Consider the following 15,520-nt stretch of genomic DNA (forward strand, 5'->3'; position numbering starts at 1 on the left):
GATATTTTACTCCTTCCGTTTCAATTTATGTGAACATATTTTCTTTTTAGCCAGTGCAAAAAAGAATGACTTCTTTCCTTATTTGAAAACAATTTACTTTTATGCAAAGATTTATAGCCACACAAAATATATGTACCTCATTTTACACTACAAGTTTAAAAATCTTCTCTCTTCTCTTAAACTCTGTGCCCAATCAAATGAGTTTATATAAATTGAAAGGGATAGAGTATATATTTTATATATATTTTACAAATATATATGTGGAATACACGTAGAGAGACTAGTATTTAAAAAAAGAAGAAGGAATCTTTTTCTATATATAAGTGAAGTGAGAGTGGATCGAGTACACGTGAGTTGGAAAACACTGGGAGTTAAGACCTCATTCGAAGTCACTTCTTTTCAACTCTTTTCTCTCTCTCTTTCTCTCTCTCTCTCTCTCTCTCTCTCTCTCTCTCTCTACAGTGAATAGTGAATATTGGTGGTGGACAGTCCATCTCGCCCAGACACACACCCTTTAACTCTGTTCTTCTTGTTCCCCGCTTTGATTTCTCTACATTTTCTTTATTTATTTATTTATGTTATTACATTAGCATTTTTCTAAAATGGATCCAATGATGAATGAAGCAAGAGCATTTCAAGCTGCCGCCGCTAATCCGCCCTTTAATTTGGCGGAGATCTGGCCCTTTCCGATCAATGCGTATGCTAATGGAGATCACCATATTCCCATGAATGATCTCGACCACAGAACAAATCATCGAACCGGTTCAGCTACGAAACGACGCGACGATGACGAATCTGCCAAAGGAGTTTCAACTAGTGGCAATGGCTTGGTATTCTTTTTCAAATTTATCTTAAATTTTTTATTGCATTGCTGTGGCAACTGCAGTAGTGTACGTTAATGCTGCTCTTCAGTTAATTCTGCCTTCCTTTATTTGATTAAACAATAATTACTTCGTATTCAAATCCTGAATAGAGGGAAACAGACTTACTAATTTGGATTGAAGATTAGTTCATTGATTGAGCTTCTGTTATTTTATCTTGCTCATTATCATGGACCGATGTAGAGGGTGAGTTACGGATTCTTGATCTGAACCCAGTAGCTTTGGCTCATACAAATTATGGATTCTTGATCTGAAACTAGTAGCTTTGGCTCATACAAATGTAAGTACAAGTTATTGATTTAGAACACAGTTAATCAAATGAATTGTGGTAAAATCCCCGACTAGAATCCAAAAGCTCAAATTCTGGATCTGCCTATGTGATCGATGTGCTATTTGTAGAAAGCTGGTAAAGAATGAGATGGGTACATCATTTATTGTTGACCCTTCCTGTTTCTTGGTGCAATGTTTTGTGTTAGTTAGAGTGGACCTTTTTCGCAATTGATTTATGTTGACTTTTCTATCTGATTCTTGTTTGTTTTGAGGTGATCACATTCCGGATAATTCTGGGGTGATGTTAATATACAAAATGTCGTCCTTATAATTTTTTACATCTTTTACTATTTTTTAGCAGAGTGAATCTGATAGTAAACGATTGAAGGCCACGGGATCAAATGAGAACCATGAATCCGGGGGTGATGGGGAAGGGAATTCAGGAAAATCTGCAGACCAACCTGCAAAGTCAGCTGAACCACCTAAAGATTACATTCATGTGCGAGCAAGGAGAGGTCAAGCTACCGATAGTCACAGCCTAGCAGAAAGAGTAATTCTTCCTCATTATTTTCATCATTTACACTTTCTTATCCGACATTAATTCCAAATGCACTATGGGGTTTTGTGGAAAAGTCATAATTTGGAAATGATGGTTATGTATGAGCAATAATGGAATTTGCTGATTGGACCATTTTGGTTTGCAGGCCAGGAGAGAAAAGATCAGTGAGAGGATGAAAATCCTACAAGACTTGGTCCCTGGTTGTAACAAGGTATGCTACAGTTTCCTTTATCTTTCTACTGTTGAAAAATCTGAAGCAACCTTCATTCCGATCAGCTGCGTTTCCATTTGTTTTGTTTTTAGTTATTAGATGAATCTGAATGTACCAAAAAAAAGAAAATCTAATGCATACTGATACTTTTGGTGGTCTTGGACTTTATTACCAGAGGCGGATCTAGGATTTCTAATACATGGGTGCATTACTAAAAAAAGGAGGAAAAAATGTATTAAGTGGGAATTGATTGCTATTCCTCTTGGTAAATAACTCAACCTTCAACCAAGTGCACCATCCAGGCTTCTTAGAGCATGGGTGCCAACAGTTAGTATTATACCAGTTTTACAAAATATGTACATAAAATATTTAATTTTACGGAGAGGCCATGGGTTCACGTGCCCCATAATCCCCCCTATAAATCCGCCTCTGACCGAATGTCCCTATTTTTTGGTTGAGATGATAGGGTTGAGTCTCACTGGCAAAACCTGCTAACCTTGTCATCCTTTTCAAACAAAGGCTCACAAAATTTCTTTCAGAAATTGCACTACAGTCAAATTGGATCAATGTTGGTCTCCTTAGTTGACATCTCAAAGACATCAACTTCGACAAAATAAGACAGTAGCAGTTAGCAAATTTCTTAAAGAGCCCCTATGCAAGCAAAGCCTTGGAACTTATCTTTCTTGTTTGTCATTATGATCAGCTTTCAATTTGTTGAATATTTAGCTGTGTGGATACAAATGAGCCATCTGTTTGAACTACTTATTAAAGCAACAGCATGTAGGTTTCGTCATATTTTTCTATGCCAAAGGTCTTTACTTGCTCTCCTACTTGACCTCAGAACTGTACCAGCCTTCCTGCTATCAGGCATTTGTTGGTGTTCAAAGAACTCTCTAACTGTACCCGCTGTTCATTTGTCAGGAAACTATAGTGTAATGAACCTAATGTCTCTAAAGCTACCTGCATTCCAGCCACATGATTGGTGCAGGAATTGTGCTGGTTTTAACATCTAATTTCTTCTGGAAAATAGAGCAGAATGAACCTGATGTCTCTAAAGCTGCCTGCGTTCTAGCCCCATCGCTGGTGCTAGGATGGTGGGACTTTAACCTCTAATTCTCTTCACATAAATTAACATCAAAATGTGAATCCAATTTCAATGGTATGTACCATTTGCTTTTGAAATGCAATGGGGAAAGTCAGTTTGACATTGTTTGGTTACAGGTTATTGGAAAAGCTCTCGTCCTTGATGAGATAATCAATTATGTCCAATCATTACAACGCCAGGTTGAGGTATGCTATCCACCTTACTTGTTGCACTGTTCTTGTTGAGACTTCTACACTAAACATTTTTTCTTGAATCTTCAGTTCCTATCGATGAAGCTTGAAGCAGTTAATACAAGAGTACCCCCACACATCGAAGGATTTCCTACTAAAGATGTAAGTGTTACATCAGAACGTCTTTCCAGTTGTATTTTATTCTTCATTGTTCATGTCGATAACAAACCAGTAATTTGCATTTCTGATGACCTTAAACATGTCCTTCATGGAAACTACACATATAATCTTGTTTGTCGAACACTTTTAACTCCACTAGAACCTCAGCTACCTTCTAACTTGCTGATATATAAGGGTGAACTCTATGCCCTTATCCGATATCTGTCTTTTTCATGGCATAACTTCCCGTCAGCCTTGGATGTCGTATCAAGATTTTTGGTATTTGGAGGAGGTTGGGGGCCTTGTGCCCACATCTAGAAAAAGACATGAAAGACATAGCCAAGTATTAGCTCCTTGAAATTATAATTAGTGATTAAATAGCAGCACGCAAAATTTCTGAGACTGGCGGAAAACTTATCAAAGACTGATTTGAAAGTTATGGATAAATGCCTAGCAATTCTGAACACAGAACTGTAGCGATTGACAGTTGGCAATTGTTTAGGTTTCTCTGAGCTACTCTTATTATCATCTCGCTTTACAAAGTATATCTTAGTTTGAAGATACAAGATTGCAACGAGTGTGTATAAGAGGGATCACTTAACAGCACGTTGAAATTTAGCTCCTGATATAAGTTGGAAAGGTGTTAAGAAAAACCAAAGCAAAATTGTAAAGAGAGAAAAGGAAGATATTCTAAGCTCAAAAAGGAAAATACATTCTGTAATTTTAAAAATAATTTAGCACAAATAATCGTACATAGAGAAATGTTTTCAATTCTTAGATGAAATCATAACGAGGTGCTCTGGTTTTTCCAGCTCGGGCAGCAAGCATTCGAGGCAAACGCTATGGCATTTGGTTCACAAGGTACAAGGGAATATGCTGGGGGAACATCACCAGATTGGTTGCATATGCAGATTGGCGGTGGATTTGAAAGAGATAAAGTAAATAATCGGCATCAAAGGCTAATAAATTCTTAGGAGGCTAAATAATAGTTCCTTGATTTAAAGATAGCTTGTTTCTGATCAGGCACAGAGTTGTTGAAAATCTTTAGGACAGCCAGAAACAAATCACCGTATCTTCTGTTCATTGTTCATTGTACGGAATCTATCGTATATGATGAATGAATAGTATAATGGTGAAGATGCCTATTTGAAATGGTTATTAAGGTATATCAAGAAGCTGAAGTTTGTGCCTGTTGTTCTAAAAGCATTTGTGGGAAGAAGTAACACGGAGTAGAAGGCACTCTTTTTATTTATTTATAATAACAGTGGTGTTCAGACTTCAGTTTAGCTTTAAGTGGATGTCTATTAATATAACTAGTTTTTGGACACGTACATATCAATCAATATATTTTTTTTTTAAAATGATTTGATTATTTAAAGTATACATGAGTGGGATGAGTAACATGAAATTTTAATGCAACATTATTTGACATATTCCATGTGAAATTGAGGCCGGGTAGTACAATGTGTAATGAAATTAATTTTGATGTTATTAGGTCCAAACATGCAATACGTATCTCACACATAATATTTTATTTTGAAACGATATATGTTTCATTCTCATGTTTCAACTGGTATGTCATGACCAGAACTCTTGACATCTATGTAATTTTAATTCACAGTTTGTACATACATGACATGTACTATCATGTGAGAACTATTAACAAGCTTCTACACGTCAAGACAACAAAATTATAATAGAATCAAATAAAATTCAATATTGTTCATTCAAGAATTATTTGCATTTACCTGTCATTAAAAAAGCTAACTATTGAGGGTACAATTCTTGCAACCTTATTTTTCCAACTAAAACGACCAAGCATGACAACCCTGATTGAAGAGTTATACCTCTTAGTTCTTCAGCCACCTAATAGTACTACTTTATTTCAGTTGTCAAATATTGGCTAACCCACCAAAATTTATAGAACATATGTATCCCATATAATTTAGTATACAATTTTAAAAAATCGCATATATTATTAAACAATATGTTTGAATTATAAAATAAACGTTTGAAAAAGTATCTTATTTTGATTCAAACACATTGTTTGAATCAAATAAACGTTTATTTGATTGCCTACTTTCTTTTGTCATTATCAAGCATAATATACTAAACATAAAAAGATTTACTAAATAGTAAGGTTGGAGTAATAGTTCATTAATATCTTCTAGACTCAGATTTGTTGAATTTGATGTGACGTTGTTAGGATAATTGAATTTGGCCTATATAATGTTGGTAAGGTAATATGTGTAGATACGAATATAGATATATATAGATATCGTGTTATAATTTTAAAATACCATTCTATTCAAGCAAGATAACTTGAATCTAAATTTTTTATAATTTTACATATAACAATAATAATTTATTAATATTTAAAAGGAACGAAAAATCATAATATTAATATTTATATGTATTTTACCTACCACACACTGTCCTCCAATAAAAGAACGCTTATTTAATTGAACAATACCTAACAAAATTTTCAACAAAATGGAATAAAATATGCCCCATGAGAAGAAAGAATAGTGGAATGCTCATGCTCTCGTTGGACGTGACAATAGATATATGAATTATGATAAATTCTTTGAAAATTCACATATATAAGTCTAGTGTATTAAGTATTCCTCAATGGATACATATATCCTGCAATGTAGAAGCAACGGTTGTAGAGATATATGGTCATTGCATCATTTTCTTATCTCTTCAATGTCAGTATGTGCCTTATAAATAAAGTAATTCAATAAATTACACTAATACTTTAATTATTTTTTATAAAATTGTCGTATTAAATTAACCTAGTTAATTCTCAAATTATCATATCAGAAAATGAAAAATTCTGAAAAGGAAAACGAAAAGAAAATTTAAATAGGAAATGAAAGTTGAAGGGAGAAAAACTCGACTACGTAATATTTCATTTATGGCACAAGAGTATATGAATTTCGGAAAAAATATAAAATAAATACTATTTCATACTAAATAACAGTAGACGGTGTTGCTTAATTAAAAATTACATAAATAATATTAATATACAATTTCATGGACATTTATATAAGAGACAATGAACTTACACGTTAAACTTGCAAATTTACTTCTTTCCTCGACTATATCTTCTTTTAAATGTTGATTTATATAAGTTGCTGATTGGTTTCTTAACCGATGGAAAAAGCATGATGCTAAGAGGTAAAAAGGCTTACATTGAGATCATCCCACAGTAGCAATAAATTATATTGGCGCAAAAATTTCAGCGCATCTAAAATTTAACATTTAATAAGAGGTTATAATAGTCAAATGATGAAATTTAATCTTATTTTAGCGACTTGGTGTTGACCTCAAAAATTGGATTTATTCTGAACCTGTGAAATATTTATGCATTATGTAATAAAGAAAGTCCTATCTTACGATCAAATAATGCCAATAGTTAGAGTCTAAAGGCATATGCTATAAATCGATAGGTTGTCAAAGAAACTTGGGGAATCCAATATTGCCTTTTCTATATTTTAGTAACGACCTAACTTTTAAAAAAAACAAAAATTTAAGAGATCTCTAATTAATTTTTCATCCATGATTACTTTTATTAATACAATTTTTATAAATATTTAAATTAATGTATTAATCATCCACTAGTATAATTAAAAATTTAAGTTGATTATATATTATATTGTTTATTCTAAGAAAGTATCTATAGCCTCTTATTTGTAAAAAAGATTTGAATCAATTGAGCAATTTCTTATTATGTGTTTCATTGTTCTTTTATAATCATAACTCAATTGTATAATATATTCTTCTAATTTCTTAACTTTCTTTCTGAATGATGCACATGACCAAACATAATTGTCATGGCAATTTACTTGTAAACACTATATGAAAGAAAAATAGATTCAAAAATACCATTGTGAAGCCAGCTAACCAGAAACAACTGAAGATTGAATTAAGTTGCCAACATACCATTAGATAAGCCCTGCAAATTAAAATATACAAACACTACCATTTTTTTTTATGTAAATAACTACTTATCACATATTATACGGAGTATACTATATATAACTTCATTTAATACTATCATAATCAGACTACACAATAAATAATTAATTTCTTATTTTCAATTTCAAATTCAAAGATTAAATAAAATCTACTAAAAAGCATCCAAAGCATCAAAGCCAATGATAAGAAGGCTGGAGGGAAATGCAACCCCTTCTTGCTTTTATATTGTTCTTTCATGATTGGCATTGCTTGATTTAAATTTATATTTTTATTAATTGAATTAATGTACATTTATCCAACTTCTCAATTTCTCTTTAGAAACGAAGAGATTGGCTAGTGGTTTGCTTGATTTCCTTTCACTAATTATTAATTGAAATAATTTTTCACTCAACTCCCTACATTCTCTATACATTTAGCAGCGAATAGGTTGGCTAGTGGTTAACATAATGTAATGATTTATTTATTGAAGGGTATTAAGGCCACTTAACTTTTTATAGGGTTATTTTGGTCTTTCAATCTTCATCTTAAAGGTTCACACTTATACTATAGTATGATATACTAGGTAATTGTGTACTTTTCAAATAAACGCTATCCACCAAGACTTACAACAAAAGGAAATCACCAAAGGTTTTTTTAAGCTCTAGTGGGATTTGAATCCTTCCCATGTTTTCCTTTTTCCTGACGATTTAAAACTGCTGCTGTTTCCTTCTTGAAGAGAAATATTGATAAAACCAGTAAATAGAGATACTGCTTGACCATTTTAGCTAAGGAAGCATGCAATTGGCATAATAAGTAAACTAAATTGCCTCATATCTAGATCAAGATACACAGTTCAAGAGGAATAAAAACCACAAAGCTTCATCATCTGTCATTTGAAAATATGTGCAAACTCCAAGCAAAAAATGAATCAACTCCCTGTAGAAGCTGCCAAAATCTTCGAACATGTAAAATTCACATTGCCAAATTATAAGTGACTATTACTTACAGAACATTTTACTGCTAATAACAGTTTTTTTTGTTTTAAGAATTACTGTTGTATTGTTAATGATTAACCAGATGAAAGGTATGTGGCTAGGCTCAATCATGCAGCGGGTTGTGTTCTGCCATATGAACTCCCACCATCGTTAAAACCTGAGCTAGTAGACTGAAAGTAGGAAACAGCCGACCAGAGCACACGTAACAACAAAATTGCTACAAAGACAGCACCACCAAGTGTGCAGATCACCTAGAAGGACAATGATCATAATCAACAGGCAGTAGCAGAGTTCAATTAAAGATCAATATCTCATCCACACAAGAGCAGAAGTTGATATATTTAACCATTAATCATGCTTAAATTAGAATGGAAGACGTAAAATTGCTTTTCACTAGAACCTTCAGAACCTGTAGCGTTTAATCTTCTAATCCGGTTGAAGGTTTTGGCACATTACTTCTGAGTTAATGTGCATACAATTAGGTCAGAAACCATGAAACAAGTGCTTTTTCCAAAAGCCCTTGACATCAGATAAAACTATAACATGGTTGCATCCAGAGATACCCTTGATTTAACTGTCTAGATACAGATAAATTACTCACTGCCTAATGCTCGGTGGAAAAGATCTAAAAACTTCTATCATCTTCCTATATATTTCTTTCTCCTGTTTTTTTTACCTCCCTGTTAGTACCCAAAGCAGCAGCAAAACGATTTTTCAAGTTGAAAGATTGAATAAATAGAAACATTACCCAAAGCAGCAGCAAAATGATTTTTCAAGTTGAACGATTGAATAAATAAAGTGCGAAGTACTGGCAGACTTTACACGTGCACACACACCCGAAGAAACAGACTGGTTCAGCTAACACGGTAGATCAAAAATACCCCCTCTGTCCGAAATGTTTGTCTTTTTCTGAGGGTCAAACTAAGTTATCATGCACTAACAGTTTTTATTCTACTCCTCACTGATTTGATATGAGTATTTTGTAATTTATACTCCCTCGGTTCCATTTTATATGAGGGTAACTTGATTGGAACGAGGCTCAAGATGTTAAATTTGATTTTCAGCTGATCCCTGCCTATAAATAGGCATCACTTCTCATTTGCATCACTCATCATAACAGTGTTCTTTTTCTCTGGCAATAAAACTATACTCTGTGTGACAGTAAATTAGGCAAAAATTGTCGAACCACGTAAATCTTGTCTTGTAAAGTTAATTGAATTTTTCTTTTCGTTAATTTTTCCTTCCTATTTCCTGACACGCTTCCCGTTATCAAAATAAAATACTTGGCTTATGAATTAATATAAGTGAGAGAAAAAATAATGATTAGTAATTGAAAGTTTGATAGAGAAAATATCACATTATTAAAGTTAAAAGAATTTGAATAGCTTAATGAGCTTGAATTCTTGAAAGTTGCAAAGGTTGTACGAAAATGGTTTGGCATCAAACACTTTGGGAAGTCCCAAATAGGAAAGAGTATCATACAAATCAAGATGGAGAGAAAAGTACTCTTCGCACAATTTTTGAACATATAAATTAAATTCAAAATGTAAATTCAATCTAGTTGCGCAGTTAGTCTAAGTGACCATTGATTGATAAATGAAAATGACAAACAAATAGGGAAAGAAATAGTAGCATAATTTGTATATATGTTTACTAATTATATGGTAAAAGTTCTAGATGTAAAGGACTTTCCATGACTCTAGAAAATACAAAACAAAAAACTAAATTTACACTTTTATTTTATAAGCATTATGCTGGATAAATTATATAAACCTCTTTTATATTACATTTTTAGAACTGCATATCTGTTTCCTTTAATTAGTGGATAGGCAGCTTGAAGCCACAAAGAAGCAGAAAACAGATTTGATTAAATGGGCAAACCCTTAAAACAAGTAGCATGCCATTATTCTATGTTCTCTGTAAGAGAAAATGACATGGCAGAGGAATACCTCAAGAAATGCCTTCAAGATGGAGAGTGAAGCCAAAATTAGAACTCCATCAACTGCAAAAGAAACCTGCATTCCTCCAACAATGAGAAGAGATAAGAGAGAAGATTCTGAACATAACTTCTGGAAATGATCAATTAGAAGATCAAAACTAAGAAAACACCGAAAGCACTGATAGCCCCGATATGGTAAATAAAGAAAAGAAACACGGTACTATACCAGGTATGAGCTGAATTGAAGTTTCTAAAGGTGGATTGACTCATGTTGCCATGAAAGCACAAATCAACTTAACTCGTAAAAGTAAGAAAACCATAAAGTTAGCACACTAGGAGATATACCAACTTACTATTACCATGCAATGGGATAAGTCATTGCAATTCTGCTAAACATCCATTCCCTTTTAAAGAGGTGGCTAAAGCGAAGTTGGGAAACCAGATACCTTGGAATTCACGTTAGATTGATGCTCATGCTAGCTTCAAATGGGAAATCATAAAAAGTGTGTCGTTACAACCAAAAACTTCTAACTAATTTACACGTAAATTGCTCTATGCAATACCCTGATTACCTAAGTTGCTCGGACTCGGGTGCGGGTGTCCGATACGGGTGCGGATCTAGAGGTCGGATCCTTCATGATCTAAATTTTAAGATTCGAGGATACGGATCCAGGTATAGATACGGGTGCAGAGATTCGACTAAAAATAATTCAAATATCTAAAATAAAGTTACAAAAATATGTCCAAATTATGAGACATTATGTGAAAACTCAAGGTATTCCGAGAAGGAGATAATATTGATCAAGAGCAGAATCCAAGAAGGAGATAAAAGGAAAAGGACCGACATATAATTTCTCTTCAGTTTTACCCTAGTTTTTATTTTGATTTCAGTTACACTATATATGTCCCAAATTTCTCCTCGATTTTGGTCAAAGTACCCAAAATCGGTTGATCAGATTCGGTACGGATCCCATACCCACACCCACGTCGTGTCGACAGGAGTGCAGCAACGAAAGTGAAGAGTCCGAGCAACTTGGCTAATTGCTGGTCTTAAAAGAATTTGATACACCCATCTTTAATACAACAAAACAGAGACAACTCTGTCTGGATAAATGGTGTGTTCGGTATAGGCCAGTCATTTTCCGAAAAATGACTTATTTTTAGAAAAATATTTTCATGGAAAATGTTTTCCAATGTTTGGTTGAACATTGGAAAATATTTTCCAGAAAATACATTTTTTAAAGATTTATAATAATATTAGCAAACTGGATAGTGTTTTGTTGAATACTGAGTATTAAAAATTGATAATAATGTCAAGTGTTAGTTAAAGCAGTGATATGAAGTTAAAAGTTGATATAATTGTGAAATAAAATGATTTCCGCCCATAGGTGAGAAGTCATTTTTCCCCTTCAGTGATAAATGTTTTCCCTGAAAAGTATTTTCTGGAAACCAAAACCAGAAAATGACTTTTCTCTAGAAAACATTTTTCAGAAAAAAAATTTCATCATACCAAACACACCCAAAATCCACACATGTTGAGTTATGATTTTCTTCATTCCTCATTCAAGAGCTGATGGTGAATGACCCAAGATACGCTGCTTTCCATCAATGGAAGAAGACCACAGTAGTACCATAGAATATCAAATAACACTGATCTCTCAACCAACCATAATGTCACAGAAGACTGTACTACCTGTTATACCGCCAGTGGCCCCGACAGTGCCACGCTACGCAGACAACACATATCAGGGTTACCTACAGTGCAGCAAGAGTATTAGTCGCTTGGGCACAATGTTGAATTCAAGAGGAGTGAAATCTCGGGATGGAGCTTGAAAGATGTTAAGATGCAAGACTGCACACACCGAAAATGGCCTTGTTTCTAATTCAGTTCATACAAATTTCACTTGCCATAATCTCACCGTTGCTGTGATCATATGCAACTTCAAACGGTAATGACACTGTCCACAAATATGAGAATGAACTGAAACTTGACAGGGGAATAGAGGATGTTCAAAACGAGTCTATATAACTGAAGCCACCATGATAGTGTCAACAACATGTTTACTCCTGTCGCTTTGTTTATTTTAAGACATATATAAGGGGACATAAATTGTGACTGCATACTGTGCGTGCCACCAACAAGCTGCACGACTGAACAATCTCGGATGTCATCCTCAGGAGCTTGTCTAGCAACTTGAAGGAGTGTTTAAGGTCACCAACGAGCTAGGAAAATCTATGGACAATGCATAGTCTCGGTGCTAAAATTGAGTGTCCGTAGTTGGATGTTGCCAGTACGTGATGACTATGTTCTACAGGCTACAATTTGCGAGTGAAAAACACCTCCCTGTTTTTGAACACTGGAGGCACCACTCTTTTAAATTTCGTGCATTAAGTTGTGAGCTTGGCTAGGTTCAATCTTGAGAGAAGGATCAATTGTCTTAGAAGTGTATTTAAGAAGCAACATCACATGATGGCTGGAAATGTCTTACACTATATGCTAAGTGTGAGTATTATTTGACAGTCGCACTAGAAGCAAGAAAAGGACTTAGGATTGACCCTCATCTGGTGATGATAAGTGGGTATGTTGGTGCAAGCACGAGGCAAGTGCACAAACTTTTAATTTGAAATTTCCCTACTCGAGCAATGATCAGTATGAAGTAAGAGGCGACCAATGGCCTTAGCCATTACAGATGCACATACACAATATATGAGTTGCGGTCCAAGAGTATTATATCTAGTGAAGGACAAAGCTTCAAGCACACGATGAGCGGCCTGTGTTATGCAAACCTCCCACTGACTACAAGCTCTACCATGAGATTGTCATGACCATAGTCCAAGAGGAACACAATTGTTTTTTAAGAAAAAGACTAAGAGGGTGAGATCTTTGTTGAGTTGACGCTTAAGGCATTAAGAAGCATGAGAGTATTCTGCTAATTTACTTTGAGCACCTGATCATGCCACCATGTTATCTGCTAGGAAGGCTTGAGATGAGAGTAGACTGGTTTGTGGTTTAATGTGACCACAAGCGTCACATTGGCAATTTGTGTACCACTGCCGCTATAGGAGAGTTGCCCATGACGATGTTTATGTAAAAGGTGAAGAAAGCCATTTTGAGGGAGATCAGGTGGTTGGTGCAACTGAAACAGGGATGCACCTACAGTTGAATAACATAAGTCTTTTGACGATCTACTTGAGAATTGACACCATTGCCCGTTTACCTCCCTCCACATACAAATAAAAGAAAGTTTATCCTTCAATCGGAACTAATGGCCATCATACATCTACAAATAACCATAAAAATGCTTAGTTTTTCAGCATCCTAACACAGTCAAGGTGAGATGCTGATAGAGAGCGTACGGATTTTCCTATACATGTCTATCAATTACTTAGTCACCTCAGTCCAAGAAATGTACAGTCTAGTTCCAGGTAGATAAGCTCCACTTATAGCATTAAACTTATGCCTATGAAAGGACACTTAGTTCAGCAACAAAGTCTTTTAGACACCAATCTCATATGAAATATCCTATTTGTTAGGGGTGTGCAGATGCATTCTTTGAACTCGAACTACATATTTAGTTGAAATAAACATACGCACGCACCACAAAGTCCAAACCCATTGTCAGAAATGATTAAGCGACACTCTGCATTTTAGAGGTGGATCTATGATTTGAACTCTATGGGTTCGAGTTTCGGGATTCTACCACAACTCATTTGATTTACTAGGTTCGAAATCAATAATTTGTATCTATTTAGTGATTTTTTTTAAACAAATATAGAGAGTCCGAGCCAAAGCTATAGGGTTCAGATTATCCCATAAATTACACTCTACATCCGCCCCAGCAGTGCACCCTCTAACTTAAAGCCCCGGGGCTCCAACACTGCTAGTAATTGATATGCTTAATTATTGAGTATACTAGAAAAGAGGGAGTTTGAAGAATTACAAGCTGTGGAGGAATGACGTCCGGCAGTATAGAACGAGTAGCTTTCCTAGCACGCTTTGAAACCTTCCTGAACATGCTCCCCACTAATCTCATTAGCAAATCCAAGCTGCTCTCTGTCTCCTCTTCCTCGTCGCTATCTTCTTCATCCTCTTCCTCCACCAATTCATCTCCTTCAAAGTTCATTCCGTACATCCTCTCTGCTGCTTCTCCAAAAGACCCATCAAACTAAACACCGACAAAACCAGAAAAAAGGAAAAAATTAAATGATTGATTATTTGATTGCAAAAGATAGAAAAAAATTAATGGACCTTGGCATGGCAAATGATCAATTTGGGGTTTCTGTGAAGAAGCAAACGGAGAGGTAATGAGTGACAAGTTGGAGAAAGAAAACAAGTTGATGACAAGGATAAGTTGACGGGAAATGGTGGTGATATTGGGAATACGGCAGCTCCCGCCATTAGATATCTGATGAGATTGCTGTTAAGGTTCTGGTAAAGATTGATTAAAATGAAACAAATTAGCGACAAAAAGAAATAGAAAAAACAAAATGTTGACGACAGGTAGGCTATAATTGGTGCCGCCTGTGGTGCAGTAACCAGTACAACTTCCAACACTCAAAACTGATACAAATTGGAATTTGGCTTTCAGAAACTGCTGACAACAAATTTTGAAAAACTTTTTCAACCAAGTATTATTAGCTCCTGTTTGGCCACAAAGTTTGAATTTTATTTTTAAATATTTATTTGTTTATAGATTTTATTTATATTTTGACAAATTTTGAAAATAAAATCTTCAAATACCAATCTAGCTAGCTTTTGGATAGAGATTTGATTGAAATTTAAAAAATATTTTTTGAAGTTGTGTTAAAAAATAATTTTTGGAAGTTAAAGTTGTGTTTGAATATATATTTTATTTGATAAAAAAATAAAGTTATGTGAGTGAAAGAAAAATTTTCATCCAAAAATGGGAACTTGAAAAATAATTCAAAAATTTGAAAAACACTGATCATATATAGCCAAAATAAAATACTAGTAGATATAGTATTTACTTTTTATTTATGTACTTAGTTTAGACTCACTTGTATATGCTAGGTTAACTACACTTATAATATCATGCTAGGTTAATCATTATCTTAGTTGTTTAAATATTTGTAATGAAGTAAATAACTCAAAATAGCTTGCCACTTGCAAAATACATAAAATCTGCTTTAATATAATTCATAAAAATATTAGGATCTTTTAATCATACTTAATCACATTCTTACACTATTTCATCTACACTAATTAATTGGTGAATGATCACTTACCAATTAATATTATAATTCTAT

At 34.2% G+C, this 15,520-nt stretch overlaps 2 protein-coding genes across 3 annotated transcripts; one reads left to right on the forward strand and one right to left on the reverse strand.

The window, feature by feature from the left end:
• The first annotated feature begins 340 nt into the window (after nt 1-340).
• Nucleotides 341-4,716, forward strand: LOC107803763 (transcription factor BHLH094-like). 2 transcript variants are annotated; one of them, XM_016627529.2, is made up of 6 exons: nt 341-830; nt 1,513-1,701; nt 1,856-1,921; nt 3,143-3,211; nt 3,287-3,358; nt 4,168-4,716. In XM_016627529.2, the coding sequence occupies exons 1-6, from the start codon at nt 603-605 to the stop codon at nt 4,327-4,329; spliced, it is 786 nt and encodes a 261-aa protein (XP_016483015.2). In that variant the 5' UTR covers nt 341-602; the 3' UTR covers nt 4,330-4,716. The 2 variants fall into 2 exon arrangements, with proteins under 2 accessions (XP_016483015.2, XP_075082813.1); XM_075226712.1 differs by having other exon boundaries at nt 346-830; nt 1,510-1,701.
• A 3,555-nt stretch (nt 4,717-8,271) lies between these two features.
• LOC107803764 (uncharacterized) lies at nt 8,272-14,857 on the reverse strand. The gene is made up of 4 exons (XM_016627530.2): nt 14,502-14,857; nt 14,194-14,418; nt 10,263-10,328; nt 8,272-8,564 (listed from the first exon to the last, which is right to left on the reverse strand). The coding sequence occupies exons 1-4, from the start codon at nt 14,649-14,651 to the stop codon at nt 8,421-8,423; spliced, it is 585 nt and encodes a 194-aa protein (XP_016483016.1). The 5' UTR covers nt 14,652-14,857; the 3' UTR covers nt 8,272-8,420.
• Between the last annotated feature and the right edge of the window lie 663 nt (nt 14,858-15,520).

The sequence above is a fragment of the Nicotiana tabacum genome, chromosome 12 (genome assembly GCF_000715075.1).
Source record: "Nicotiana tabacum cultivar K326 chromosome 12, ASM71507v2, whole genome shotgun sequence".
Taxonomy (NCBI): Eukaryota; Viridiplantae; Streptophyta; class Magnoliopsida; order Solanales; family Solanaceae; genus Nicotiana; species Nicotiana tabacum.

Excerpts from the sequence above, each read along its gene's own strand:
- LOC107803763 (XM_075226712.1), top strand. The coding sequence starts at position 603 with ATGGATCCAATGATGAATGAAGCAAGAGCATTTCAAGCTGCCGCCGCT. Across the intron at positions 831-1,509 it reads CAACTAGTGGCAATGGCTTG|CAGAGTGAATCTGATAGTAA; the intron begins GTATTCTTTTTC and ends ACTATTTTTTAG. Across the intron at positions 1,702-1,855 it reads GTCACAGCCTAGCAGAAAGA|GCCAGGAGAGAAAAGATCAG; the intron begins GTAATTCTTCCT and ends TTTGGTTTGCAG.
- LOC107803764 (XM_016627530.2), bottom strand. The coding sequence starts at position 14,651 with ATGGCGGGAGCTGCCGTATTCCCAATATCACCACCATTTCCCGTCAAC. Across the intron at positions 10,329-14,193 it reads ACGTCATTCCTCCACAGCTT|GTTTCTTTTGCAGTTGATGG; the intron begins GTAATTCTTCAA and ends GGAGGAATGCAG. Across the intron at positions 8,565-10,262 it reads TCTTGAAGGCATTTCTTGAG|GTGATCTGCACACTTGGTGG; the intron begins GTATTCCTCTGC and ends TTGTCCTTCTAG.